The 25,610-nt window shown below is 39.3% G+C and overlaps 4 protein-coding genes across 4 annotated transcripts; 1 reads left to right on the top strand and 3 right to left on the bottom strand.

Annotated features, from left to right (window-relative positions):
- Positions 1-42: 42 nt before the first annotated feature.
- Positions 43-5,330, bottom strand: LOC101294917. The gene is made up of 8 exons (XM_004292707.1): positions 4,923-5,330; positions 3,969-4,708; positions 3,651-3,737; positions 1,938-3,417; positions 1,180-1,846; positions 993-1,074; positions 628-675; positions 43-399 (listed from the first exon to the last, which is right to left on the bottom strand). The coding sequence occupies exons 1-8, from the start codon at positions 5,230-5,232 to the stop codon at positions 196-198; spliced, it is 3,618 nt and encodes a 1,205-aa protein (XP_004292755.1). The 5' UTR covers positions 5,233-5,330; the 3' UTR covers positions 43-195.
- Positions 5,331-6,863: 1,533 nt separating this feature from the next.
- LOC101294631 lies at positions 6,864-8,285 on the bottom strand. Its single transcript, XM_004292706.1, has 4 exons — positions 7,647-8,285; positions 7,280-7,546; positions 7,051-7,182; positions 6,864-6,959 (listed from the first exon to the last, which is right to left on the bottom strand). Exons 1-4 carry the CDS (start codon positions 8,283-8,285, stop codon positions 6,864-6,866), a joined length of 1,134 nt encoding a protein of 377 aa, XP_004292754.1.
- A 4,004-nt stretch (positions 8,286-12,289) lies between these two features.
- Positions 12,290-15,850, bottom strand: LOC101310078 (adenine phosphoribosyltransferase 1, chloroplastic-like). Its single transcript, XM_004290913.1, has 7 exons — positions 15,561-15,850; positions 15,232-15,345; positions 14,921-15,031; positions 14,520-14,612; positions 13,674-13,823; positions 13,051-13,109; positions 12,290-12,718 (listed from the first exon to the last, which is right to left on the bottom strand). Exons 1-7 carry the CDS (start codon positions 15,748-15,750, stop codon positions 12,659-12,661), a joined length of 777 nt encoding a protein of 258 aa, XP_004290961.1. The 5' UTR covers positions 15,751-15,850; the 3' UTR covers positions 12,290-12,658.
- Positions 15,851-20,150: 4,300 nt separating this feature from the next.
- On the top strand, positions 20,151-21,336 carry LOC101309787 (zinc finger protein ZAT10-like). The gene has a single exon (XM_004290912.1). The coding sequence runs from the start codon at positions 20,318-20,320 to the stop codon at positions 21,113-21,115; it is 798 nt and encodes a 265-aa protein (XP_004290960.1). The 5' UTR covers positions 20,151-20,317; the 3' UTR covers positions 21,116-21,336.
- Positions 21,337-25,610: the final 4,274 nt, after the last annotated feature.

Below are 25,610 nucleotides of genomic sequence, written 5' to 3'. Positions count from 1 at the left end.
TAAATCCCTACGGGAATATGCTGGTTTCTGACAGTATATGATAGAGAATTAAAACAATGCATGCATTTACCTCGAACCAGAGTTGTAGGAAAGCTGAAACTCAACTACAATAAAAAGCATCACAATTAGTTTATGTACTGTGTCTACAGACTACCATTATGAACACAAAATGCCCACCCATATCCTAAACTCAGATTATACCCACTCAAAATTTGTTTCTTTAGGTAATATTAAAGCAATGAGGCAATCAGGTTGACACGGTGCAATAGAGAGCATAGAGCAAGTCTCCTCCGAGTATGGAAGTATGAAGAGAAGCCTGGCCCACATGGAATTCATAGCTGGGATCTTAATCACTCCAGAGCAGTCCCTCTGCTTCAAGTATGACAAGAAATCCTGAAACTGAAGAGCAGTATTGTAAGACTTAAGATGTTTTCAAAGTTTTAACGCTTCAGTTTCAACAGTTTAACATGTCCGAACTACAGTTCAACAGTTTTGTAAAACAGTTAAATAGTACAATCACTTTATCAAGGGAATAGCTAGATGAGTCTCCAAGAGAAAAAGAATCAGTTGCCGTCAAGTAGGCAAATGCTAGAGATACAAGACCAAAAATGAAAAGAGAGAACTTACGCCTTTCTGATCTGCTGCAGAAGATGGGATCAACCGACACACTTCCCTCTGCAACAAATATTAAAGAACAGACAGCAGATAATTAAATTCAGAAATCAGAAGAAACAATAATTAAATCTTAATAAGAAGAAACTTGGTGTACCATCAATCAAGTCAGTTAGTATAGAACTGGGATCAATTTTTCTCCGTACAAGTTTAAGGTATATTATCTGGTTAACATGGATTTCGCGCATTGTGTTACCATAAATTATCTATTGTGTAGGCCAACAGTATTGAAGTGTGTATCGAAGTAGTAAAAGAGATGGAGACCGGATACAATTGTATACGAGTGCGTGAGAGCAGCATAAAAATATTCAAGAACTTACCTTATGTGATGGGGTGCTAGTAAATGTCGACTTCACATGCCGAAAATCTGTACGCTTGGTCATGTCTAATTTAAGAGGCCATCTGCAACAATTAGCCATGAAATTATTAATAGATCCCCGTCTATATTTGCAATAGTTAATGAAATCCAGAAAGCAACCTAGGTAAAATAAAAGAGGTGATTCTTACTCTATAGGTTCAGAAGTGGCATTGGAATATTTACAAATATCAGAATCCACTCTATATGCATTGACTGTACTGTAATGGACACCACTCTTACACAATGTTCCCTGCCACTGATATTGTGAGGGTTGTCCGGCAGTTTCCAAAACAGATGGTTCTGAAACAGGAACAGGAGGAGAGGGCGAACAGGGTGGAGGGGGAACAAAAGGTGGCTGTGATTGAGGCAAAGGCGGTGGAGGTGGGGACAATGGAGGTGGCATTTCAGGTAGAGGAGGTGGCATTTGAGATGATAATAGTGGTGGTGCTGTCGGCACTGAAAACATACGATCATATTGCTGCCCTGGAGCTCCCTGTATTTGTGCAAGAGGAGTCACAGAAGCAGGAATGAAGGGAGGTACAATAGCATTACCATGAAAATTGTTGGGGACTACACCAGGTGATATTGGGTTCATAGGATGATTATGACTTGAACCCCGTGGATCCCAAGAACTATTTGGAGGAGGGTAAACAGGTCGCATAAATGGAGATGAGGAAATTTGTGGAGGTGGTGGAGCAGGAGGTCCCTGTGTTGGTACAGGAATGCATGGAATGCTTCCTGGTGCAGAGTGCAGCTCCATTCCAGGTTTTGAATACAACCACCTAGGTTCACTGGCATGAGAAGCAACATGACCACCTAGAGTAAAATCATTGAATATAAGTTCCATTATTATCAAAGGAAATAGAGAACATTAGTTTCACAGAAATCAATATGAAAAGGTGATCACCTCCTTGTGTAGGATTCACAGCTATGTTACTGTCATAACCATCAACTCTCCTAGTGCCAGCTTCAAGCATCTCTGTAGAGCCAGTAACAGCTCTGTTTGACTGAAACATATAACCACTTTGTACCGAATTCCCCTGATTCTCAGAGTTTACTCTAGGAGATACAAGCTCCATTGGGTGGCTTTCATGTTTTGCAGTGAATGGTGTAGCAGCAGTATTTGACATGTTTCCAAGGTTGCTTCTGATGTCAACATGGGTTGGGGTAGGCGCAGATCTGGCACCATCAATGTGAGATACTACGACATTAGTTGGTCCGGCACCATATGGTGCCCTGTGGTTGCTCCTTTCCTTACGATGTAGTCTGAGATGTGCCAACACAGCAGCAGCTTCTTCAGGAGTATCAAATTCCATCAGTAATGCACCTTCATTGCTAAAATCAGTGACTGAGTAAGGACTCTTGCGAAGCACCTTCCTTGATTCATGAAGAATCTCATCCCTGGCCCATTGACTTAAAACATTTCCGACATAAACATGACTACTAGAACCAACTGCAACACCATTCATAGCACCTCTAGTTCCCAGTCCTGTATCCATAAACTTTATGCACCAAGGAAATTGCCTCCGTGTATATTCACGAGCCTTAATGGCATCAAGAATGTTTCTATATTCAACTAAGGCAAATCCTTTGTGAGGAAAGAAAAAAAATTGTTCCATGGCACCAAACCTTTCTAACTGAAACCTTACATGGGCTTCTGTTACATCAGAACCCAAGCCCAGCCAGAGCTGTTTAGAAGCAGAGAAAATGTCCATGGCTGCAATATCCCCATCAGAATACCAAATGACTTGAGTTTTGGGGGAAGCATATGACGACACAGAATGACATTTGGGAGATTCAAAAGAACTGTTAACACCTCCACTTGAAGATCTCATGGAAGGTGAACCAAAATCCAAATTTGTATCTTTGTTCTTCTCAAAATGAACATGGTTTCTCCCATCAAACGAATTGCTCCTGAAGTTTAATGGAGACCTTGCGACAGGTGAAGGCATCTGGTTGTTCACTACGTCCCTGGGCATAGAAGACCTGCCATGTGACATATCTCCATGCTCCCTAATCTCAAAGTCCATGGGCCTTGCAACACCACTATCCTGATGGGACCCCATTGGGTGACTATTAGCTTCAAGAGGCATTACAGAGCTGCGAGCTTTCATATGTTGACCTGACACTCTATCAGAATAAACATTACTGCTTGTTTCATGTGGGTTAGAGAATCTAGGCGCCAGATATGGTCGATTGATAAATCTCGACGGATCAGAATCATCCTCATCACTGTCTACTTGATTACCTTCTACGTCCATCACATGTATACAAGATTTAAAGATATCCTCCAAAGCAGATTTGAAATCTGAAATAGATCGCAATCTACGTAACTTCTTATATTTAAAGAGCATCCAAGATTGCAATAATGGATCTTTACTAAGAACCTGCATGTTTAGAAAAAAGCACAAGCTCAAACTAGTTGTCAACCAGAAAACAAAAAAGAGTCTAATGCCTCGTCTTCAAGCAAATACTCGAGATTTTTTTCATCATTCAATGATCAGCAATAAGTGTAGGGGATAAACTGTATACAAATGTTCAAAAACCCCCTATTAACAGGTGTCTACTCCTAATACAAAACCCCCTACGCGTTCCTTGGTTTAAAATTTCCTAGCAATACATCAACTAATTCATTGAACTCAACAAGGCCTCTAACACCATTGTACGGAACTTCACTCCATTTAAATTCTAGAAAGACAAGTGGTAACTGGAAACAAGAAAACATGTGAATTCATTATTAATTTATTATGTAGTGCTACTATCAATCACAAAAACAGATCTATGCATAACAAGAGTATGTGACTAATTTTTTCTTCAATCACTAGCATATGTCATGAGTAACACGCACATTATCACAATAAAGGTACCACATTTCAGAATCTGATGCACCACAATATATAGTAGATATCCATTCAACTGAAGGGAAACAAGGAATTACCAGCTCTAACAAGCAGCTCCTTGAAACTGAAATTGCATCTCCAAAGACATTGTTGCCATCTGATGCTAGCTGCTCAGAGCTAACATTGTTGCTTCCGTTGCTTGTTTCAACAGAAGATGTACTTGTTTTAGGTTCATCACTAATTTTGCCCAAATGATGCCCCCCATCCTTATCAAGTTTGCTTGTTATCTGACTTAGAAAATACTGCCCTTTAAGAACTCCCTCCGATGAGGTAGATTTCAAGAGCTCAAAGCAGGCTGCAAGTGAATCTCTAGGACAACAAAAGAAAATCCACAGCAAACAAAGAGCACGTAACCGGGATAACTTAGTCACAGGAGGTTCATTTCCGTCAGAAAACTTCTCCTTCAGCTCAATAAACATATCAACGGAATCTTGCATTCTCACAGTTTCTTTACAAACACTCCGAAAAACATCCTTTCCCTCAAACGACTTTATAAAGAAAGTAAGCACATTCTGGAAAACACCAGAGCAAATTCCACGAATGACAGATGATGTTGACGCAACCAAGGAAGCAGTGCAGCAAATATCCGATAGACCAATAATACACGATTTCGCAGTCTGAAATGCAAAGCCATTAGTATCCTCTCCTCTATTTATCAGCCCCACACTCCAGTTATGCATATTGACAACAACTCTCGCCGCGGCTTCAAGAGCAGTGGGACATTTCGAAGCATATTTAGGAATCAGATCAGCCACAATGCGTTGTACACTCGTACAACCTGTGAATTTTAGCCTGATGATTAACACATCGAACACGAAAAATTTACAATCTACACTATCAATGCAATTCATTCCCAATTTCTTTCAGTAAAAACCTAAATCATGAAAACACTTACATACTTAGCTGAGCATTATCAGTTTATCACTCACAACGAAACCAAGCTCTCTATGAATCGAAACAACCAGGGGCAAAAGAGTAAAACCGACACTGACCTCTGGAGGCGGTGATGAGCGAGAGGTAGGCTTGCTCGATATCGGCGGTGAGAGCCGAGTCCTTCTTGGATAGGCAGAACTTGATGCGTTTATAGCAGTCGTAAACCCCTCGAATCTCGTCTCGGTGTCTTCGTTTCCTGAGGATTTCATCCTGTGAGAGAGATTCTGGAGCTGCCGAGCTCTGCGGTTGGGTTAGGGTTTGTGGCGGAGGAGGTGGAGGCGGCGGAGATAACGGCGGCGGTGAAGATGGTGGCTCTGCTTCGGAGTCGTGCAGCCTTCGCTTCTTTTGGGGATTCTCTACGGAAGCCATGGGAGGGAGAGAAACGACGTCGTCCTCGGAAATTAGCAATATCGACGACTGAGGTTGGCGGGTTCGGACCTGCGGTTCCTCTACCTAATTGCGACTTGCGAGTAACCTCCGTTGGCAAGGACTGTCCTACGTGGCTTTAAAAGTTTTATGAATTTGTAAATAGTGAAAATTCTGGCTAAACGTTGGGGAAATTTTTTTTTATTTTTTATTTTTACAGGGAAGAAAATTGGTTAAACGGAGGGAAATGATCTGTTTTTAAAATTTTAAAGTTGAACGCCAAGTTTTTTTTTTTATCGGGTAAATTACAACTGCGTAAGTTGAATTCAAAACCTCTCACTTACTAAATAAGACACTATATCACTAGACCAAATAGTACTAAACGGACGTCTAGTTTTGGTTAGCAAGCTTTTGTTAATTTTTTCTTACTAACAATATCTTTTTATTTCCCCAATTACGTGCAAGTGTAGAGATAAAAAAAACACCGTTATAGCTTGTATTAAGCTATAAGACATTACATTGAGCAGCTCTGATTTCTACAAAGTAACCGCAATCAAAGATTTCAAACTTAACTAGATCATATGATCTTTAGTTTTGAATATCAGGCACAATAATAAACCCCAAAAAAAATATATATATATAATGAACCCTTGACAGTGGTATATCTGCTCCATATATCTATCAAGATATCAACTTATAGGACAAGCAATTTACTCTCTTGCGTGAGGAATAGTTCTACAATCACGCCACGGTAAGACAATCTAAAGATATCGTGCTTAATTATAGAAAACATTTTCACTAGCTAACATATTTGGTCTACTAAAAATGGAAGATAAAAGTATCTCACTAGTAAGAAGAACTGCTTCAAATTCTAAAGCACAATATACACTTGCATCTGAAGAAAATGATGAATCTTTGCAATTGCATCCACTTTGACACAAACTCTTACATCTTCTGGTGACTAACTAGACTAATCAAGCATTGAACTTAACTGCAGCAAATCATTTCCTAACAAAAAAGCTGGTTCAAATAATTATTAAATTTTTGTCATACTTTCGTTGTGCTATTGTGTTATGCGATAAACAAAGATACCTAGCTAGCTACCTATTATTAGTTCTTGCTCTTGCTTGATTTGACCAACCATTGTAAAGTCGAAGATGCATGTTTGCACATATTTTTTCTTTCAGAGCCGCGTTTTAATAAACAATATTAGAGGGAAATAGCTGGAAAGCCTAGCAGCTGATGACATCCAATAAACATATGATTTAGATCTTTATTAGATCAAAAGATTATCATACCCTGTATTAGATGCTCTCAAGTATAAGAAATATAGATGTAATTGACCATATAATTATAGATTAATTTGTATTTGGTTCCCAATTAAGGGGGGTCTTCTCTTAAGAGTAAAGTTCATACACATCTGTGAATTTAGAATCAGAGACCAGACGTGTTCATATATTAAAAAACTGAGGATTCTCCTCGTGACAGAAACTGGAGCTTATTAACTCAACATTACAAGTTAGGAATTTAAATTAATATATATTCAATTCTCTTTTTGTTCTTCTCTGCTATATTGATAATTATCAATTAGAAAGGGGTTGGGAAAAACTACTATACAGCATCTTGTTGCTGTGTCATAGAAGTGGAGACATCTTGTGCAGATCGAGACCGATATCCATTCCGTTATAAGCAATAGGAGCATACATCCACATATCATCGGAGCTCAGAAGCTGCGTATACGAAATCGAAATCAGTAACTATAATGGAGCAAGATATCAATTTTAATTTTTTAAAAGGAAATTATTGTACTATAAGTCTCACCTTGATCTGGAGCTGTAAAAACTTGACATAATGGACTGCCTCTTCCAGCATTGTGCTGATGTCAACCTTTGTTCCATTAGGGACAAGATTCTGCAAGACTCTCAATCGCTCGTTGATTCTCTCCCTGCGTTTCTGCAATGTTCAAAATGAAACAAAAATTATGAGAAACCTTATACACATATATGAGTGTTTGTTTTTGCAGGATTTGAGATGAAATGTAATAACGTACCCTAGCATAGAGGCTCTGGGGATCAGTTGCAGATCCTCTATTGGCTCTTGTCTTGCCATTCAAGTTAAGGGCTGATGATGATTTGGGGTCTGAAACTTCTCCTGCTCCATTTGTCTCCTGAGAAGCATTGTCATCCTCAGAGCTGTTATAAGAGCTAGAGCTCTGTCGATCCACTGCTGCGTTACTCTCGTTTTCATCTTTCATCACCTTCGCATCAGAGCTGGCCTTTTGGCTCTTCTTTGGCCTCACATTGTTCTTCTTAGTTTTCTGTTCCAATGATTAAGAAAGTTGACAATTAGGATCAATGCTCTATAATAATACCAATGTAAGCCATTAATTATAAAAACTTGGAATGATCAATGCTTACCTCTTTCGACAAACGGGGTCTCTTTTTCGGGTTACTCTCAGATGCATTTTCAGTGTTGGATTTCTCTTCTGCAGCATCATGCATCCTCTTAAGGTGCAGTTCCTTTGGTGCTTGACTGTCATTGGAAATGCCCATTCTACCACTGCCGGAATCTCCAGTGTTACAGACATTGCCAGTGTCACTAAATGCCGGGATGAATGACCCAACATTGCCATCAACATTCCCAGTCATAGAAACATCAATGGATGTAGACATGTCATTACTCATTGGGGTATAACAAGAGTTACCACCAAAGTAGTAATTCTCTGGGTTCAGACTGGCAGTAAAAATGCCACTGCTAGCAGTATAACCGGAACTATCTTCTTGAGGAAGATAGTGCATATTGGAGTTGACAGTGTCTAAAGAATGAAAGAAGCTGTGATTGAACCTGGTCAATCCCATTTCATCACCAGCTTCAGGATCAGGGCAAAGAATGGTTTGGGTTTCAAAATTGAATCCCTCATTGTGCTGGAAAGGAAATGATGAACCTTCATGACCAAGAAAATGTGGAGTGAAATCGAGCTCTTGATCTTCGTTAGAGAACAATCTGCTGAAACACTCCCATTGATCCCCCTCAGCAAAAACACCAAGAGACTCCATTTAGTATGTTTGAGTGTGTATTTGTGTATAGTGCTATAAGGGTGTGAGAAGCTCAATTGCACTGAGGACAAAGCAAAGGACTGGAAACATATTTATACCCCAGAAGCCCTACACAGGAATGTTAGCACAACTGACTGACTTCATTTCTTAATTCCTTGAAACCCTAATCATTGATGCCTCATTCTCTGCAACTGATATCAGGAGTCCACTGTGGGCCCTCAGCCCGCAAATTCCAACTCAGAGATGGGTCCGATTTGGCCCAGCTCATGCAATTATAGGATTAAAATAAGCAGAAACCTGCAATTAGATTATAACACCTAAGAACCCTAATAAGCTAGCTCCCATAATATGAGGGAAAACTGGTACAGGGTCCGGACCAAATGATTGAAGGATCAGCTAAGAGTGATTAGTTAGTATCGAAATTGTGATAATGTTGTTAATTTAGCGAAGGTTAGCGGATGAAGATGGACGGAATTAGAGAAGACAGCATGCGCAGAGAGATGAAGATTAAAACTGGCATTGTTGTGAAACTGTGAGAACGTGGATGGTAGTCTAATATTGAATAAAATAAGAGTCGGCCGGATAAAGAAAATGATGGGAGAGGAGGTCGGCCACATCGTGGTGCTGAGTCTGACATTTGTTTAAGCTTCCGACAAGGTAACCGCAAAACTCGTTCTTGGTCTTGTTCCTCAAAGACCTTAACCTAACCAGTGTTTCGGATCCGAGCTCTGCAACTCAAAGAGTATCTACCATTGACGATTATACAGGAGGTTAAATATCTCTGCGAGCTAGTGTACTGTTTACAACTCATCGATCTGTAGTACCATATCCTGTGTACTTCAAAAGTCAGCTCCAAATACAATGATAATTTTCTTTCCCCGAGGCAGTACAGTTATAAGGAATCATTTCTCTACTTGCAATTGGTGAAGGCAATACTTATCTACGTACACGCCTTCAACGCACTAGTCTTCTTCATTTCTCAGTTTCTTTAAGGCATTTCATCAATCATTACTCTCTGATTTCATTTTCGTGTTAATCAAACATCTTGCTACTCCCTTTAGGGCGTCGTTTCTTGTTTAACATATGAAGAAAATATCACGCCTCTAGATTACAATACCACATCGCTAAACAAGATTTCACCCGATAATGGTCCGATTAACAGCTATGTTATCAAGATTATTGTCTGATAAAAAAACATAATTTGCAGTAAACAACGTGTTATCCCACACAACTGTTCAAGTATATATCATCTAATCAGCTGACATAATCCAAATAATTAAGTGTGATCGATCCTATACAGCCTTATTCTTGGCATCATATCTTGATCCAAGAGCTTAAACTAACATGAGCTCGATCTGTTCACGTAGTACATTCAACAAACAGAAACTCAAAAATGGATTCTGCAAATTTACATACAATGATATGTTGGGATTCGACTAGTTGTATTCTCTTCGCTGCATAACACTGATATGCTTGTGTGTCCCTTTGATGAAATCCCTCTAGCCTAGTTTAGAGCCATGATATAAACAAGTACGTACGTACCCAACTGTCGTTTCTGTATTCTGCCGAGTCTTGCGGTACGGTTTTCATTCTACATTAGTTCCCACGCGTCAGAAAGGGAGATCATTCTTCCAAGTTTTTAATCATATTATGTGCTCCATCTGTTCCACGAACGTTCGATAAGGTCTTCGTTGTAGTTCATTGTATGCAAAAATTTGGCACCGGCCATTGCACGACCTCTGGAGTCTGGAGGAGGGCAAAAGAAAACCATAAAAACCATAAAACACAGCAAGGGAATAAAATCTACATGTGATATATATGGAATTCCCTTAAAATCTGATTTTATTCCTTAAAAAGAGAAAAGAAACTCTGGCTAATACATTCATCGCCTCTTCGCACGATTTTAAGGTTTAATTTAGGCCATTTGTGCATTGAAAATGGCAAAAATGACAATCATGAACTATATATACATATATACGATCAAACTCGAACTAAACTAAACTAAGTTCATGGTTTTGTCTAAGCCACGTGACGGGTGACCCTTTTCATAACCATAACCTTCGTTTTGATTGTTATTAGGTTTGCAAAACAAAGGCATGCACAAGCTTTCTCATTCCTATGTGTAAACCCAGGCAACTGGAATAGGTACATTACATCATATAAAAACGGTTCATCTAGCGTTACTCTTTTATTTCAAGATTTGGTAGAAATTTTCGAGTACGGGAGACCTATATATAAGTTTTGTCTGTTCTGTTATTAGTTAGAAGTCACAGAGAGGATAATAAGGAACCAGAGACCTAAACAACAGTTTCAATGATCTAAACCCTAATGCCTCACACCTAATTAGCACTAACCCTTCTAAACTAATCGCTGATCACAAAAGATAAGCGTTGTTTGTTGGATTAAAGTATTGCTTTCTTACTTCTAAAACTGACCTTTCGTGCATTAACTATAGAAGTCATAAACTGCAACAACACTAAACTAATGACATGGTTTGCCATGAACACTCGAGCTTGCCACGTGAGATATATGATTGAGTGATTCTTTTGGTAACCCTAATTCCAATTGCTTCGTATTAATCATACGAGCTCGATTAATCCTAAGAGCTCGACACTAATAATGTTGAAGAATACACGAGCTCTCTGATCATAAGCTTGCTTGATAATGTCAAAGAAATCAAGCTTATTCTCTCTTCGATCCACCTCAATTTTTCTTCTTTAATTTCATGCAAATTTTAAAATTTAAAACCACATAAATTATTCGTTATCATCTTACACACATAAAATTGTATGGGTTTCTTAAAAATATTTATCATAATTAGAGAAATACATACCTCCCTAACAAAACGAAAAGGTAATGAGAGGTTCGACGCGCGTCAACAACGTTAATGACTTAAAAACCCTACACCCAATCACATTATTAAGGAATATATGATGCACTAATCCCTTTAAACTAATCAGTAGAAGACAAGCTTGGTGTTTGATTATAATTTTTAATTTTTTTTTTGTATATAATATATCCCACAATAACTATATATAAACATCTCATATTTATATATTGGAATAATTGTGATTTACGGTTATAATTATGAGTGATTTTATGGACTGTCAGGGACTCGAATATATTAACTTATGACACACTAGTTTATTTTAATTTCGGTATGGAGAGCAAAAAATTATATGATTGGCTAACGGACCAGTTCCTACGTCCACGTCAGAAAAGTCAGAAAGAATGTGCAGGACGAAAAGTATAATGTGCTTGTTGACTCCTATGCGTCACAAAATAAATTAAAACCTATTGGTGGTTTTTCCAAACGTGTGACGGTGTGAGTCCAAACCATTGCACATCGCTTCTCAATTATGTAAGAGATGCACCAAAAACAGTTTCTTAATCTTGCTTTCTGATCTTAACATGTCGTACTTATGATTTTCTCCATCTGTTTTTCACTGATTAAGTACATTATTAAGGAGACGAAGAGCAACTTTCCCAATGAAGTAGATAGGATTATATATTATTAAGCCGGTCTCTAATGAACTAGATTAACTGAATAACTGATCACATGTTTCATACCATAGATTTTCGTTGAAGTGTTCAAGAACAAGTTGATACGTCGGAGTCGTTTTAACTCTCCGACTTATCATCGTTATCTCACAGTTGTATATACTTAAATCGTCATCTCACAGTCGCATATATTTAAATTTAAAACGTGAACGAAGCATTAAGTGTGTCATAATGTACACAATTAAAATTTTCTCCTCGTGTCTGATGTATGCAGGACTGCGAGCAAAATAAGCATCTTCCATTTTCGATTACGTGGGATTAACACGATGTCACAAGAAGTAGAAACTCAATCAGCCACCAAGCGCATTATTAACCTTTGGGCCTAATATGAATGAAGCCACTAATGAGGAGCCTCCTTTGTGTCCTCCAGACCCTGTGGCCCATTCACATACTGAAATCCAAGAGAAACAAGGTCAGTTTTTTCCTGTGTCAACAAGTAATTTCTTAGTGGAAAGTCTGTACCATCACTGTGATTAGCTGAGATTAGCACAAGGTACAACTGCAAAAGCAAATGTTACAGAGCTGCAAAAGCAAGGTACAACTTCTTACTCAGTAACCAGGCAAAGTTATCATCATCACTTTGCTGTAATATTACCATACAAACATAAGCAATAAAAGAAAATCGGGTACTTATTTATGCTCCTTACATGCCATCTACCAAGTTTTCTCAACTCTTCAATCATCAAATGTAATCGAATCCTTTAAAACAGCCATAGGCGCCCCGCTTAATTTAATTTGTTTTGAGACTGCAGCTCCGATGAAAGCTCCAGAATCTAAGAACTCATATGGCAAAGAGCATCAATCTCATACAATCATGCTCCGGGTGCATTGATGAGAACAAATAACGGATTGTCTCCCAATCGTTCCCGACCCTGAAACATGCCATACAAGAAAATCAGCACTGAATCAATGAAGAAAATAAACATCAAGAATAACAGATGCGTCTTCTTTTTACTTGTGAGGGTAATGATGTGCAGGAAATTAATAAGTAGCTTGATGGCCAACACATCTACTCTAAAGAGTGTGATGATACCGGATCAATGTTCTTGATGTTTGAAATTCTACTAGTCACTTCTTGAAAATCATCCACTTTGGTTTATAACAAGTGTATAAGAATAGTTGAATAGTAGGGAAGACCCAATTATCCCAAAATTAATCAATGATGAGTGTTTCTAGTACTGTGTATGCAATGGCATATTGATACCTTTAGTTCTGGCAGTGCAATTACACAGGCACATTCTACCACCGTCACCCCAACTCGTTCTGCAACAAGAAACAAAAACTGTGAGCCACCAAACAAGAATCAATTGCCTATAAACTTGTAACATTATACTAAGATGTTACACAGACCATCTAAGGTGTATGCCAGTAAGACTTATAGGATATCGGAACATTGCATTTCAATTCTCATTATCACCATTCTGTCACACCCTTATCTCTTGATAAGTAGTTGTCAAATCTGAACAAAAGAAGGCTGTTGAATATAAAGATGGTTCCGTTCTTTCACAAGTCTTAAATGAGCATAGTTCCTAACTCATAAAAAGCTATGGGGTAATTTCCTTTCTCTCTGTTAGAACATGCAAGTAATGAGGCAAAATTTTGTGGTGAATCACTTGTGAATCAATATTTTTAATTGCTCGTGAACCCAAATATCTAATACTAATAGCCACCCCGTCTCCCCAAAGCGGTTAAAAAGGATCCCTACTGCAAGACAACTAGATTCCCACTTGATAGGACAAAAAGAAATTTTGGACTGAAAGTTTGAGACCATTATTTAACAAGAAAACCAAGCAGAAAACAATTATAGAAAAATGCTTTGATACACACCAAGTAGCCTGATTGCAGCACCCAAAGTTCCTCCAGTTGCAATAAGATCATCAATGATCAAGGCACGTTCTCCTGCTTCTACAGCTCCCACATGCATCTCCATCGTGTCTGTTCCATACTCCAAAGAGTACTCTTCAGAAATAACCTTCCCTGACACAATCAAAGTATAAGCAATATATGTAATTGTGAGAATCAGATGCATTCAAGCACAAAATGCTGGCTGGGTAGATAATATGTATCTAGCACATTAAGAATCACATTGTTGTGATTTCATCAACACATAGTGATTAAAACACCACAATATATAACACGAACGCGCACAAAAAAGAAGAAGGAAAAAACAAACAAACAAACAAAAACAAGAAACAAACAAAGTCTATATATATGTTGTATTTAACCGAAATCTTGAAATTTATTGCTTGGATGCCCATGTTCTTACAATCTTACGCCCAGGTCGGATTTGAGTACTTTCCCCAATTTTCTCCATAGTCTAATCAGAGCATTATTTTACCAAGATTACACAGATCAGTGGCTTTTGAGATCGTAGTTTCATTTATTTAGTTTGAAAGGGTCTCTGTTCTCCTTGTAAAATGACTCATAGTCTATTAATCAAAAATTTCTCAACAAAAGTGACCTATATGTCCGTTGCATAGCTAAAAGGTAACCTTAGTTGAATCAAGGCATCAAGCTGAACAAAGAATCTTATTGTGGTTGTTTATTTAGACACCCTCTATGCCCGTACTTCATGAAGCTAGACCGAAATATTAAGTTATCATGGTCTGCCAGTAAGTCAGTAGCTAAGCAAGGTTTTTCAGATTGAATGAAAAAGAAGAGTGATCAACATACCAGGCAACTTATTCGGCTTTCTCATAGGTACAAATTTAGCCCCAATGGCCAGCGCAATGGGAGGACCAAAAATAAAACCTCTAGCTTCGATACCTGCACACGATGTCATCCATGAAACTCAACATAACAATCATCAACCAAAATACAGTAGATAAAACATACATCATAGTCACTAAAACTGATAACAACTCCCTAACCTAGGATTTGGTTGAACTGCAACTAATCAACTAACGTTTTTCATGAAATAACATACTTACGGTAGAATCTAAAAAACTAACATGTGACAGGTCTTGCCACGACTGAAACGGCTACCAAAACCGAGTGATTCTACTAAATGAAGTAAAAGTAGTCAAAGTAAACTCAACGCCAAGCGAAAGAGCATGTTGTAAGATTTAAATTACCTGCAACAACAGAGATTTCCTTGTCTTTGTACCTCTCAACAAGCAAATCAATGGTATCCTTGAAAGCTTGAGTATCCAGAAGTAAGGTAGTAATATCCTGGAACATAATCCCTGCCATAAAACCACAATCTATTTCAACACCAAAACTCCACTAAAACCCAAAACCACCCACTACCCAGATTACATATTGGACCTCACTTGTACTCAACTATAAACCCGAAACCGATCAAACTCACCAAATCGAATACCAGTTCACTCACATCTCAGAATACTCAAAACTAAAATGTGGAACAGAACGAATGAAAGATTACCTGGCTTGGGAAAATCAGGGATGACTCTGATTGAAGAGGCAATTCTTTCTAGGCGAGGATCTTGGACATCTCCGGCGGCCATCTCTTCAACTTGCACAGAGTCACTCTCACTCACTAAACCACTCAAACACGCAGACCAAAATATCAGTGCGACCTATATAAATTGTTTTAAAAAACACACCCACCAACCCCTAAAATAAATTTAATGACCAAATTGCCCATCTCTTCTAGTTTTTATTTCTCTTCCTGCTATATCCCTCTATACTCCGACAGATCTATAATCCCTCAATACTCCGTGTGTGTCATGATCGATCAAAAACGGAGCTTACCGGCGCAGCGAGGAGGAGAAGGGAGGGTAGATCGGTAATTTCGCAGTGCAACTAAAGGTGAGTGAGATTTGGCTGCGGAGGTTTTGAACAGAGCAGCTGCGAAAGTGGATGAGGAGGTGGTGAAGGCCGGTGAGGAAGTCGACGATTTTGACCGGAGAATAAGTGAGGTGGTGCTTCGCAGCAGCATCATGACTCGGTTTAAAATGTTAGAAATTAGAGGAAGAGGGAGTGTGATGCGTGTAACAAGTGTGGCGGGCCTCTGATCTCAGGGGTGTTTTGGTCTGTTCGGTAAGTGACTAACTGTATACAGAGATTAGATTTAAACTGGAATAAAGTGAGGTGGAAAAGAAGATCAAAAGCTTTGATCATCACACAAGTTGGGCGGTTTGTTGTTTATACCTTTTTTTAAGGAGAAGTGCAATTGGCCTGTTCTTATGTCAGTCCCTCCTAATTCGTTTTTCTTCTTGTTCATAATGGCTAATGTCATGCCTCCTTAGTGATACTTCTTGTCAAGACCTCGTGAATTTTGTTGGATTAAAATAAATAAATACAAATGAAAAGTCACTCAAAACTTGATGAATGCTGAGGGATAATCATGATACATACCATCAGTGGAAGACTCGTAGGAGCTGGTGAAAGCAATAGCTCAAGCTAATACCATTTGCTAAGCAATAAGCGACTTGAAGCTTCCTCAGCGATTTGTTTTGACGAACAAGGGCGAAAATTTAATTAGAAATTAAAGTTTTTTCAAAATTTAGGGTGCGCTATAGCTCACTAGAGCTCGTGTGTAGGTACGTCACTGCCAACCTCCCGGCTTGGTTAGGTTCCAAACCTTGTTTCGAAAAATAAAAGTAAAACAATACCGATTTAGAATCGGTAAGGCACTTCACCGAAAATTCCCTAAATCCGCACCGGCAAATGCTCTTTATCCATATATGTCTTATTGGGCCTCAAATGTTTTGGGTCATTTGTGAAGTTCTACATTGGTATCACGAAGCCGGATTGTCCAGTTGCCCAATAGGCCCGAACCGCACAAGGAGGTTACTACACTGACATATGCAAAGACGAAACTGTCCATCAGCATCTGCCGCCTTTTATGTGAATGTGAACGGACGGCTGCTTCCCGCAAACTTCTTCTTCTTCTTCCATATGGAAACCTAATCGAATCAGATACTTCCAAACACACTCCACGACTTCTCTTCTCTTTTACCACTTCCCATTTTCTGTATTTTCCAATCTTGCGTTCTCACTGCTTATCAAACCATTAATTTAATCATACGTATTTGTTTTTCCATTGGAATAATAACGAATACCAAGTCCAGAGGAATAAAGTAAAACCTCACATGTTTATCATTCTCAGTTTCATTTCGCCTTCTTCTTCGGGGGGGGAGAGAACCTTGTGCGCTATACATGTATATATTACTTTTAACGTGAAAATGAAACCCGTGCGTGTTATAGAAGGCGGAACTAAGCTGATTTAGTAGAATAGTAGTAGAAGATTAGTACCACTGCGTGCTGAATAGGTTAGCGGAATCGGATATTCGTCGTATGTAAACAATGACTTCAAATATTTATATATGCCTGGCTACTCATCGACTCATTCCAACTGAGTTCTACTTGTTCACTACTCTCTGTTGTATATGTGTATTCTTATCTTGAAACTCCAAGCTTGCTTCTCTTTTATTATTTCTTTTCATGATTATCGTATTCTCAATAGTTGTAAATAATAAATCCTAAGTATTCCTAAATATATAGTTGCTAAGTGACCTCTCCAGATTCCCCGAGTTGTTATTATTGCTATACAATGAGCAAAGCTATATAAACATGCAAATTACTATACAATGAGCAAAGCTATATAAACCGGCGCGGCGGTGCCATGTATACCATGACATTAATTGCTTCTAATCCAAGAAATGTTATGCTTTATTATCTCCATTTTCCTTATCTTCAGCCAAAACAATGCACTCATTAGCTAGACTCTCTCCTTCTTGTTATTTTAATTTGGTGCATAATAATGTGCATATACAAGCAAGCAAAAACAAGTAGAAAAATCAAGGGCGATGGTTTTGTCACTCCATTTTGTCATATATACCACTTGCACTTGTTATAATTGTGTAATTCAGGGTGGATATTACAAGTGACAAAGCATTCTTAAATGGCTCCCCATAGTTCAAACTTGTTTGAGAAGCAAATTAACTACATTAATCGATCCAAAACGTGAATTAATGAAATCATTGTATAACTTTAACATAGTCCTCCGTTGTTTTCAATATATTTTTTTGTTACACAAATTAATGGCTAATTGAGTTACCACTATAAGACTAGCTGTTTGAGCAATTTAAGGTATGTCGACCAATTTTTAAGGGGTGTTTTTCATAAATTAAAGTTCGAACTAAATACCTCATATTACCAGGAGTGTCCTCACAACCCACAATATTAATCCTACTTGCAACTTAACATGTTTTTATTAAACCAAACCCATTGCGTAATTTTTGTTTTTTTGTTTACTCGTCAGAAATTCACTACGAGAGTGTTGTTGCTTATAGCAATGAGTGGCTAAAAGGCAGCAATCGCTTCCAACAAAGTGAGAGCAGAAGCTTTCACTAAAAAAATTAAAAATAAAACGTGAGAATATTTAGATGCCATATGGCAGCTCCGATCCTTCTTGTCATTTTGGACAGGGTTGAGTGTAGGGCTTGAATCCTTTGCATGTCCACGTCATTCCTTACGGGATAAGGCTTCCACTCTTTTTACACATCAGCTTAGAGTAAACAGTTTAGGCAACCCTTTTGAACGTTTTCACTTTCATCCAATTCAAAACACAAGCACAGTAACTTCTAAATTACAGCATAACTAATCACGGACATTAATTTGCTCCCAATTTACCACAACTATCAGACGTCAGGCTCAGCCGCTCAGGCTCATTCATATATGTCGACCATGACTAAGTAACAAATCTGATTACAGTAATTAAATTACGGGGGTGGTGAAAATTATAGAAATCTAGGCGATGATAGAAGCAACTAGTCAGCACAACTTTTCCCTTTGATTACTTCACTGATGATGATCTATATATAATTAGTCGGCGGGGGGTACGTGTCTTTTTCGAAGATGCTGAAGCATAAGCCTCTCACTTTTCTAGCTAATTATAACGAAGCCAACCATCGAAGAAAAGCCAGCCAACCCTCCTGAGTGGAGAGTCAAACAGATAAGAAGAAGAAGAAGAAGAAGAAGAAATCAACTTGGACAGTATTTAAAACACGATCGATGACCAGTATACTACTACTGAACTCTCGGTCGACTCTCTCTGCTTCGAAGAACCGCTCGCTCTTTCTAGAAGTATCAAGTGTGATAGCACATACGTACATCGTCAATATTATTATCCAGGTGTGACGCAATCGTGAACACAGATATATATAGTCATGAACGACCTTTCAATTTCGGGTGAGGCTGCGGAAACGTGTGCATTGAATTAGAGCACACTATTGTGTATGATTTTATTCATCATAATAAGCAAGCAACCGCTGAGGCAGCTCAGCAGAGACTCACGTCAATGTAGACGAGTCCATCGTATGCATCGATATTGTTCTCGACTTAATAATATTTGTCTACATACGAAATTATCCGGTAATTACGGACACATAAACAAAAGAAAAAGAAAAAAAAGGTAAGATATGTGGAAGTAGGAAAGGTCAACAGTCCCTTCAAAATATCTAATTCGATGAGTGTGCTTAATTGGGATTTATTTTATATTAGGCTAATCAGATTTGAAAAGTTTAGTGATTAAAGGGAAACATAGGCAAATGGTATGCCTAATATTAGGATGTACAAACTACCCCACAACCTCTCAACCACTGGTTAGAAGCACAGTATCCTCCACCGCCACTAACCCAAACCTCCCATGTGATCATCGACATGGCTAAGCAACCCCTTAATCAATCCACACTTGAATTCTTAACACATTCATGCATGCTTGACGTAACACCATACCCAACTCCCCCAAATAAATCACAACTAACTATACAGCCTGTGAAGTGAGCCAAGGAAAACTCCCCGTGGTTACTGTGAATCCGTTAAAGCTTTTAATCGCAAATTACCGGAAGATTTATGTGAATTTTCCGTAATGTACGGAGAGCCGTTAGATTAGTTACTATTTATGACGTTATTAAGTAACCTTATATTCGTCGAAATTAGAAGCAATATAAAATATCTGAACACGGCTGCTACTGTTTCGGATTTTGCTAATGAATCAGAGCCGGCCAAAGACCGAAGACCTGACCGCGTTTATTTGGAAAAATTGCAATAAATTTGACTTTGAAGATGTCTTTGGGTTTGGGCCCGTAAACTTTGTTTGGAGTTAAAAAGGGTGAAAACGGAGGCCCACCCTAAAACACTTGCACTCTTTGACCGACTTCGATTTTTGGTCATTCTTGGCCACCAAGAAAAGTAAAACGTGCTGCTCTCACTAACTTAGGTAAGTCTTTAATTTCGCAAAATGGGAAAAATAATAATAATTGTTAAATAGGACACTTGGCCTTGGAGGACACTACTACTGCTTTCCTACCACTTGTCACGCAACTTCCAACTCTCCCATCGCAACCCCTTCCCTTATAAACCCCCCCACTCTCTCCATTTCTCTTCACTCTCACTCATTCCAATCTCTTCTCTTCTCTTCTCTCATTCACATAATACTCAACACTCCTCTCTCTGTTCTCAAATCTCAACAAAGCAAAAACCAAACCCAACAACAGTCTGCTATGGCTTTGGAAGCTCTCAACTCTCCCACCGCCGCCGGCCAAGGCTTTCACTTTGATGAGCCCAAGCTCCAGTACTCGGAGCCATGGACCAAGCGCAAGCGCTCCAAGCGTCCACGAAGCGTCGAGCAGGCGGCCGCTCCGGTCTCCGAGGAGGAGTATCTCGCTCTCTGCCTCATCATGCTCGCTCGCGGCGGTAACAGAGGACCACCCGTCACCACCGCCGCCGCCGCCTCAAACCCAATTCCGGTAACTGAACAGGCCACGTCAGCGCCGGCCAAGGAGAATAACCTAGAGCTCAGTTACAAGTGCTCTGTTTGTGACAAGGCTTTTAATTCCTACCAGGCTCTGGGTGGACACAAGGCCAGCCACAGGAAAGGGTCTTCCGCCGTCACCGGCGGTGAAGGACCCTCCACGTCGTCGACTACCACCACCACATCCGCTGCGACTGTCTCAAACGCCTCAGGTAGGTCCCACGAGTGCTCCATCTGCCACAAGTCTTTCCCCACCGGCCAGGCCTTGGGAGGGCACAAGCGTTGCCACTACGAGGGCGGCGTCACCGCCACCAAGTCCGCCGCAACCACCACCACCAGCGCCGTGACCACCTCGGAGGGAGTGGGGTCAACCACTCACACCGTCAGCCAACAACACCGTGAATCGTTTGATCTGAACTTACCGGCCTTCCCGGAGCCTTTGTCGCGAAACTTCTTCATGTCCGGCGACGACGAGGTGGAAAGCCCTCATCCGACGAAGAAGCCCCGTCTGTTCATGAGCCCCAAAGTTGAGATATCACTCAATTAGGGCCTGGCCACCATGACGACAACTATATAAATTTAATTAGGAAATGAAATATTTTCATTTATTAATTAGCGTGTAATTTGCTTTTCCGGTTGGAATTCAATTTGTTTGTTATGTACATACTATTTGCTGCTGTTGAAGCAATCCGAAATTCAATTGATTATTTTTCATCACATACCAATTCGGCAATTCCTTAAATTTATCCTCATTATATAATTATTCACATTATGTAAATACAACGATATAATTCTCATCGCCGAGCATGTTTGCGATTTCTCGGCGATGAGTCGTAGTAGCATGGACGTTTCACGAAGACAATGCAGGGCAAAAAGCCTATATTTTTGTTTCTGTTACCAACCGACTAACTGAAAATGGTACACAGCGCATTTGTTTTAGCACACACCGAGTGGCACTGTCCAGCTACAATCCATGAGGTTCACGCGGAATCACAAGTCGGCGATTATTTTTCCACCCTTTTAATTTCGATTCAGAATAATCGTCAGTGTGAATCGGATAAGATAGACTCGGAAGTTATTTTGGTTCTGTGTTCGCGTGTAGAAATAGTAGGAATAGATTTGGGAGGACAGGTGTGTTTACTTGAGCTCACTTTCGGGTTCGGTTCTAAGCGAGATGCTCTGCAACCGCGACGGTATGACACGTGTAACCGTAACGCCGTCCAAAATGACACGAACCACTGCCATGACGAACGCCTAACGCTGAGAAACGTTTACCATGTGTTAACAAAAAAGGTTAATTTTGCATGCCATGCTTCGTCTCTATCGTCCTCCACTCTTCCAGACATTCCTGATTCCTCTACTAAATTCCGTACATTGCCTCTGGCTTTCTATGTCCGATTAATTTAGACCAGATTTACCGAGCTCAGTAAAAAAATTAAACAAAGGGGAAGCTTTGACTTAGTTGCAAAGTAACGAGTGGGAAACATTCTCAAGTCTTCTGGTAATATTGTATAGTATTGTTGCTGTAAGAGTAGTCAACGTTCGTTTTAGTTCTTGAAAAGTCTAGATACAGCTCGACGAGGCTGACCTTGTCTAAAAACTGAACTAGTCAACAGCTGGGGGTTTACCAAACTAAGATGCAACAGAGAAGGTTCTCTGCATGCGCTTAGCAAACTATAGCCCTAGAAGTACCCGGATCGATCCCTTTGAATGTAATGTGCTGAGAAATTTAAGCAAAAGCTGTGTGCGGTTTAGGAGAAGTTTTTGGACAAATCAAAGGAAAATGTATCCGAATTTCCGGCACTTAAAAAGGGTAACTTCCGGTGAAGCTTACGTGCTTGAGCAACCTGATTAACGCAAAAGAGTATTGCTTGGAACATGGAACAATGAAGGAGGAATTTAAGAAGAAGAAGAAGAAGCAAGAATGGTAAGGAGGTACGGATGACAAGTAGCAGCATTTGCGTGTACGTATGAGAATGTTATATTCGACATCTATAACCTTGCATCCATTCCAGCTAGCCTTCCTAAATCCAATGTGTTAACTTGGACATTGAACATAGATAAGCTTGTTTTAAGGCTTTAGGCAATGCTTTGACCAGCGAATGGAATCTGGAGTTTCGCATTAGATATGTGCGAGTTGGGTCTCAACATGATAGTATGAATTATTATAAAAAATAGAAACGTTTGGTCAACTATTTTCGTACCAAGAGAGATGATATATATTGACCAAATTTGCTTCCAACGGTGTAAATCTGGAGAGAGATCGAGTGTTTTATGAATTTATGATATATTTTACAATTTCGTTAATTAAGACTTTAAAGAAAAAAAAACACTTCATCACTGCATTTTGATTCAAAGTTTTTATCTCGCATGCATCTTCTTGTAATCGTTCTAATTAAATTGTGAAAATTAAGATTCGATGCACTTTAGATATTTTGATACTAAACGATGAAGAGGTCAGTCAAGGTAAGCATTATTGAGCATGTACGCACAGTTGAAGAATCTGTAACCGCGTAGGATTGCGATTGCAAAGACTTGATCATCTTCTCACAAAGTCTAGTCTATGGCCAGTACTGTACTGGAAGGCACGCATGCAACACATTTGTGCATTTCATACTTCACATCCTAACTTAGACATTTGGCACTAGCATACACTATACTTGTTATAATTTATTGAATTCTTACCTTATCATCCATATCATGCGCATTTTCTCAATGCCATTATAAACTACTTGTCTAAATATATCCATCATCTCTAAAAAGGTCTGAAAGCCTTTCTACATTTCTAGTTCACTTGTGGCTCTCATCTGTTCCAATCCTACTTAACAGTCCTCACCATTAGATATTACATTACAGATTAGTACTGGCATGGCTACACCAGTATTAGGTCGTTGTCCAATCCGTCACGCAATCAAGAGAGCTTAGCTGTTTGATTAAGTTTATAATCCAATCGAACAGCGATGACACATTGCTAGCTACGTACTAGCCAAAGCAGACCAATGAGTTATTAGTTGGTGGGCTAACTAACTATGCGACTGGAGATAAAAGTAGACCCCTTGGTCTTTCTATGACAATGGCTTGTTAAGCAACTAGAGCATTAATCCCTACATATACAACAACTAAACAAATAATACCCACCTAATCAGTTAATGCCGCCCACAGTTCAGTGGAAATTTGATCGACCACACTAATCAGCCAGCTTAGTCATATAAACTTTATATATTTGCTACCGACTACATATTAATCGACAACTCGTGCAATGCTTGCCTTACAGGTGCTACCTTAGCCAGTCATATATGTGCTAGCTACATGCAAACCCAACAAAAAAAAAAAAAAAGTCGGAATTTATTTGCATTTAGTTAATAATTTCATAAAACGGATATGATCGAGTTTATGAGTTCGAATCTCACTACTTCAGTGAATAACCGATTCTTCGGAGAAGTTTCTGTTGGCCAAGTTCTGTGTGTCTGGGTACTCGGTTCTTGTTTGGTACGTTAAGGCAAAGGTTAGTACAACCCCTAAACCTAAACCAGTTTCTTGGCAAGTTGGAGACTTCGTCGACCACAATCCAAGTGATCCACTACTGGCTTTTCTACCTAATGTTTTTCCAAAATGACAAATTAGCCACACCTTCGCCTACTCCCTACGTTCCTTTTTTTAACAACCGACCTGGACCACTGATACAGTGATACGTAGTGGCTTATGCTCGATGAGTTGCATGCCCCCATTTTTAATGGAAATGGAGCTTTCGTCGACGAGATGACACGTGGCTTCGGCAGCCACCACCTAAAATGCTTCCACACTTTTGAGTGAACAAGCTCCATGCTTCCCCTTTACGTAGCTATCTGCCATGTTTGTTTAGTTCTATATTACTCTCGCGCTCTTCTCTGTCACCTGATTACACTAATCTGACTTATACATCAATTCGAGGAGGAAGAATACATGTTCACCTGGTCAGTTAGTGACTAAAAAATTTATGATCAATTATCATTGGTTGTAAAAATTATATAACGACTACGACATGCATTACTTCGGCCTCGATGAAAACATGGAATCTGTGTCAAATTCTCCGTTTATATGAGAGGCGCAAGTTCCAATCCAAAGCATTTGGTGGAAAATATAACACTTGCATAACGCGGCCCGGCCCATTGTAGCCCAATCCATAAACCAGGCCCCAGCAAGGAACCAGCACCCAGTGTTAAACTCAAATTTAAAAAGATGTTTAAGTTGATCAAAGCCCAATTCAAGTTGAACAATGATAAATTTACAAACCCTCAAGATTAGACTTTCAAGAAGAGGATCTGACACTAGCCCTTCTCTTCTCTTCTCTTCTCTCTCTTTCTAGGAAGCAGGCTCTAGCTAGCTGCTTCTTTCCAGTGGAGACACAGAATTCGAAAAAACTTGGGCATCAAGTATAATTTCCGGTGAGTTTCCCTAGGTCCATTTTGGTCAGAAATACTGAACCGCATACCCCAGTTTAACAATCCTGTGGCAAAAAAAGGACACTCATTCAAAACAAAAGCCCCTGTTGTGGTTCAAAGCCTTCTAAATATAAACACTTGCATTAATTAACACTCAATTATTGGTGTAAAAAACTCCCATTAACTAACTGCTTGTGTGCTAAGCTTCTCTTTGAAAACAACATGGCTAGTGTGTTCATATAATATCATCTATTTTAACCTGTTTCTAATGATAGTATTAAAATATTGATCGAAACTACAGGTAAAATTTGTAGATTCATCGAACTTACAATTTAGAATCTAATAATTTAGAAACGACTTTTGCTCTTGAAAGATACTTACGCACTAAAAAACATAGTTTTTATTCTGATTGGCAGATTGGGTTTCAATTTGCGTATACGATTTTTGCATCTACTAAATAATTCATGTAATTTAATAAGCACTTCCTCAAAGAAAATGAAAATTATTAGTCACCAACCTATGACCTCCAGGGGAAACGCATAGGACGTGGTTCACAGTTGATGGGCCTCTAGAGTAATGGGAACCCTAGAAAGCTGCAGCCGAGTTAGTAATGCGCACCCA

Source organism: Fragaria vesca, linkage group LG2, assembly GCF_000184155.1.
Source record: "Fragaria vesca subsp. vesca linkage group LG2, FraVesHawaii_1.0, whole genome shotgun sequence".
Taxonomy (NCBI): domain Eukaryota; kingdom Viridiplantae; phylum Streptophyta; class Magnoliopsida; order Rosales; family Rosaceae; genus Fragaria; species Fragaria vesca.
Note: the sequence above shows the minus strand (reverse complement) of the source record. Positions and strands in the feature narration are given on the sequence as shown.

What these genes read in the sequence shown, in the direction of transcription:
- LOC101294917 (XM_004292707.1), bottom strand. Translation starts at nt 5,232, where the DNA reads ATGGCTTCCGTAGAGAATCCCCAAAAGAAGCGAAGGCTGCACGACTCC. An exon ending in GGAGCTGCTTGTTAGAGCTG is followed by an intron (nt 3,738 to 3,968) that starts GTAATTCCTTGT and finishes TCTTGTTTCCAG; the next exon opens with TTACCACTTGTCTTTCTAGA. An exon ending in TGTGAATCCTACACAAGGAG is followed by an intron (nt 1,847 to 1,937) that starts GTGATCACCTTT and finishes ATTTTACTCTAG; the next exon opens with GTGGTCATGTTGCTTCTCAT.
- LOC101294631 (XM_004292706.1), bottom strand. Translation starts at nt 8,285, where the DNA reads ATGGAGTCTCTTGGTGTTTTTGCTGAGGGGGATCAATGGGAGTGTTTC. An exon ending in GACCCCGTTTGTCGAAAGAG is followed by an intron (nt 7,547 to 7,646) that starts GTAAGCATTGAT and finishes TCATTGGAACAG; the next exon opens with AAAACTAAGAAGAACAATGT. An exon ending in TTTTACAGCTCCAGATCAAG is followed by an intron (nt 6,960 to 7,050) that starts GTGAGACTTATA and finishes TCGTATACGCAG; the next exon opens with CTTCTGAGCTCCGATGATAT.
- LOC101310078 (XM_004290913.1), bottom strand. Translation starts at nt 15,750, where the DNA reads ATGATGCTGCTGCGAAGCACCACCTCACTTATTCTCCGGTCAAAATCG. An exon ending in AAAGCCGAATAAGTTGCCTG is followed by an intron (nt 13,824 to 14,519) that starts GTATGTTGATCA and finishes TGATTGTGTCAG; the next exon opens with GGAAGGTTATTTCTGAAGAG. An exon ending in TTGCACTGCCAGAACTAAAG is followed by an intron (nt 12,719 to 13,050) that starts GTATCAATATGC and finishes GGCATGTTTCAG; the next exon opens with GGTCGGGAACGATTGGGAGA.
- LOC101309787 (XM_004290912.1), top strand. Translation starts at nt 20,318, where the DNA reads ATGGCTTTGGAAGCTCTCAACTCTCCCACCGCCGCCGGCCAAGGCTTT.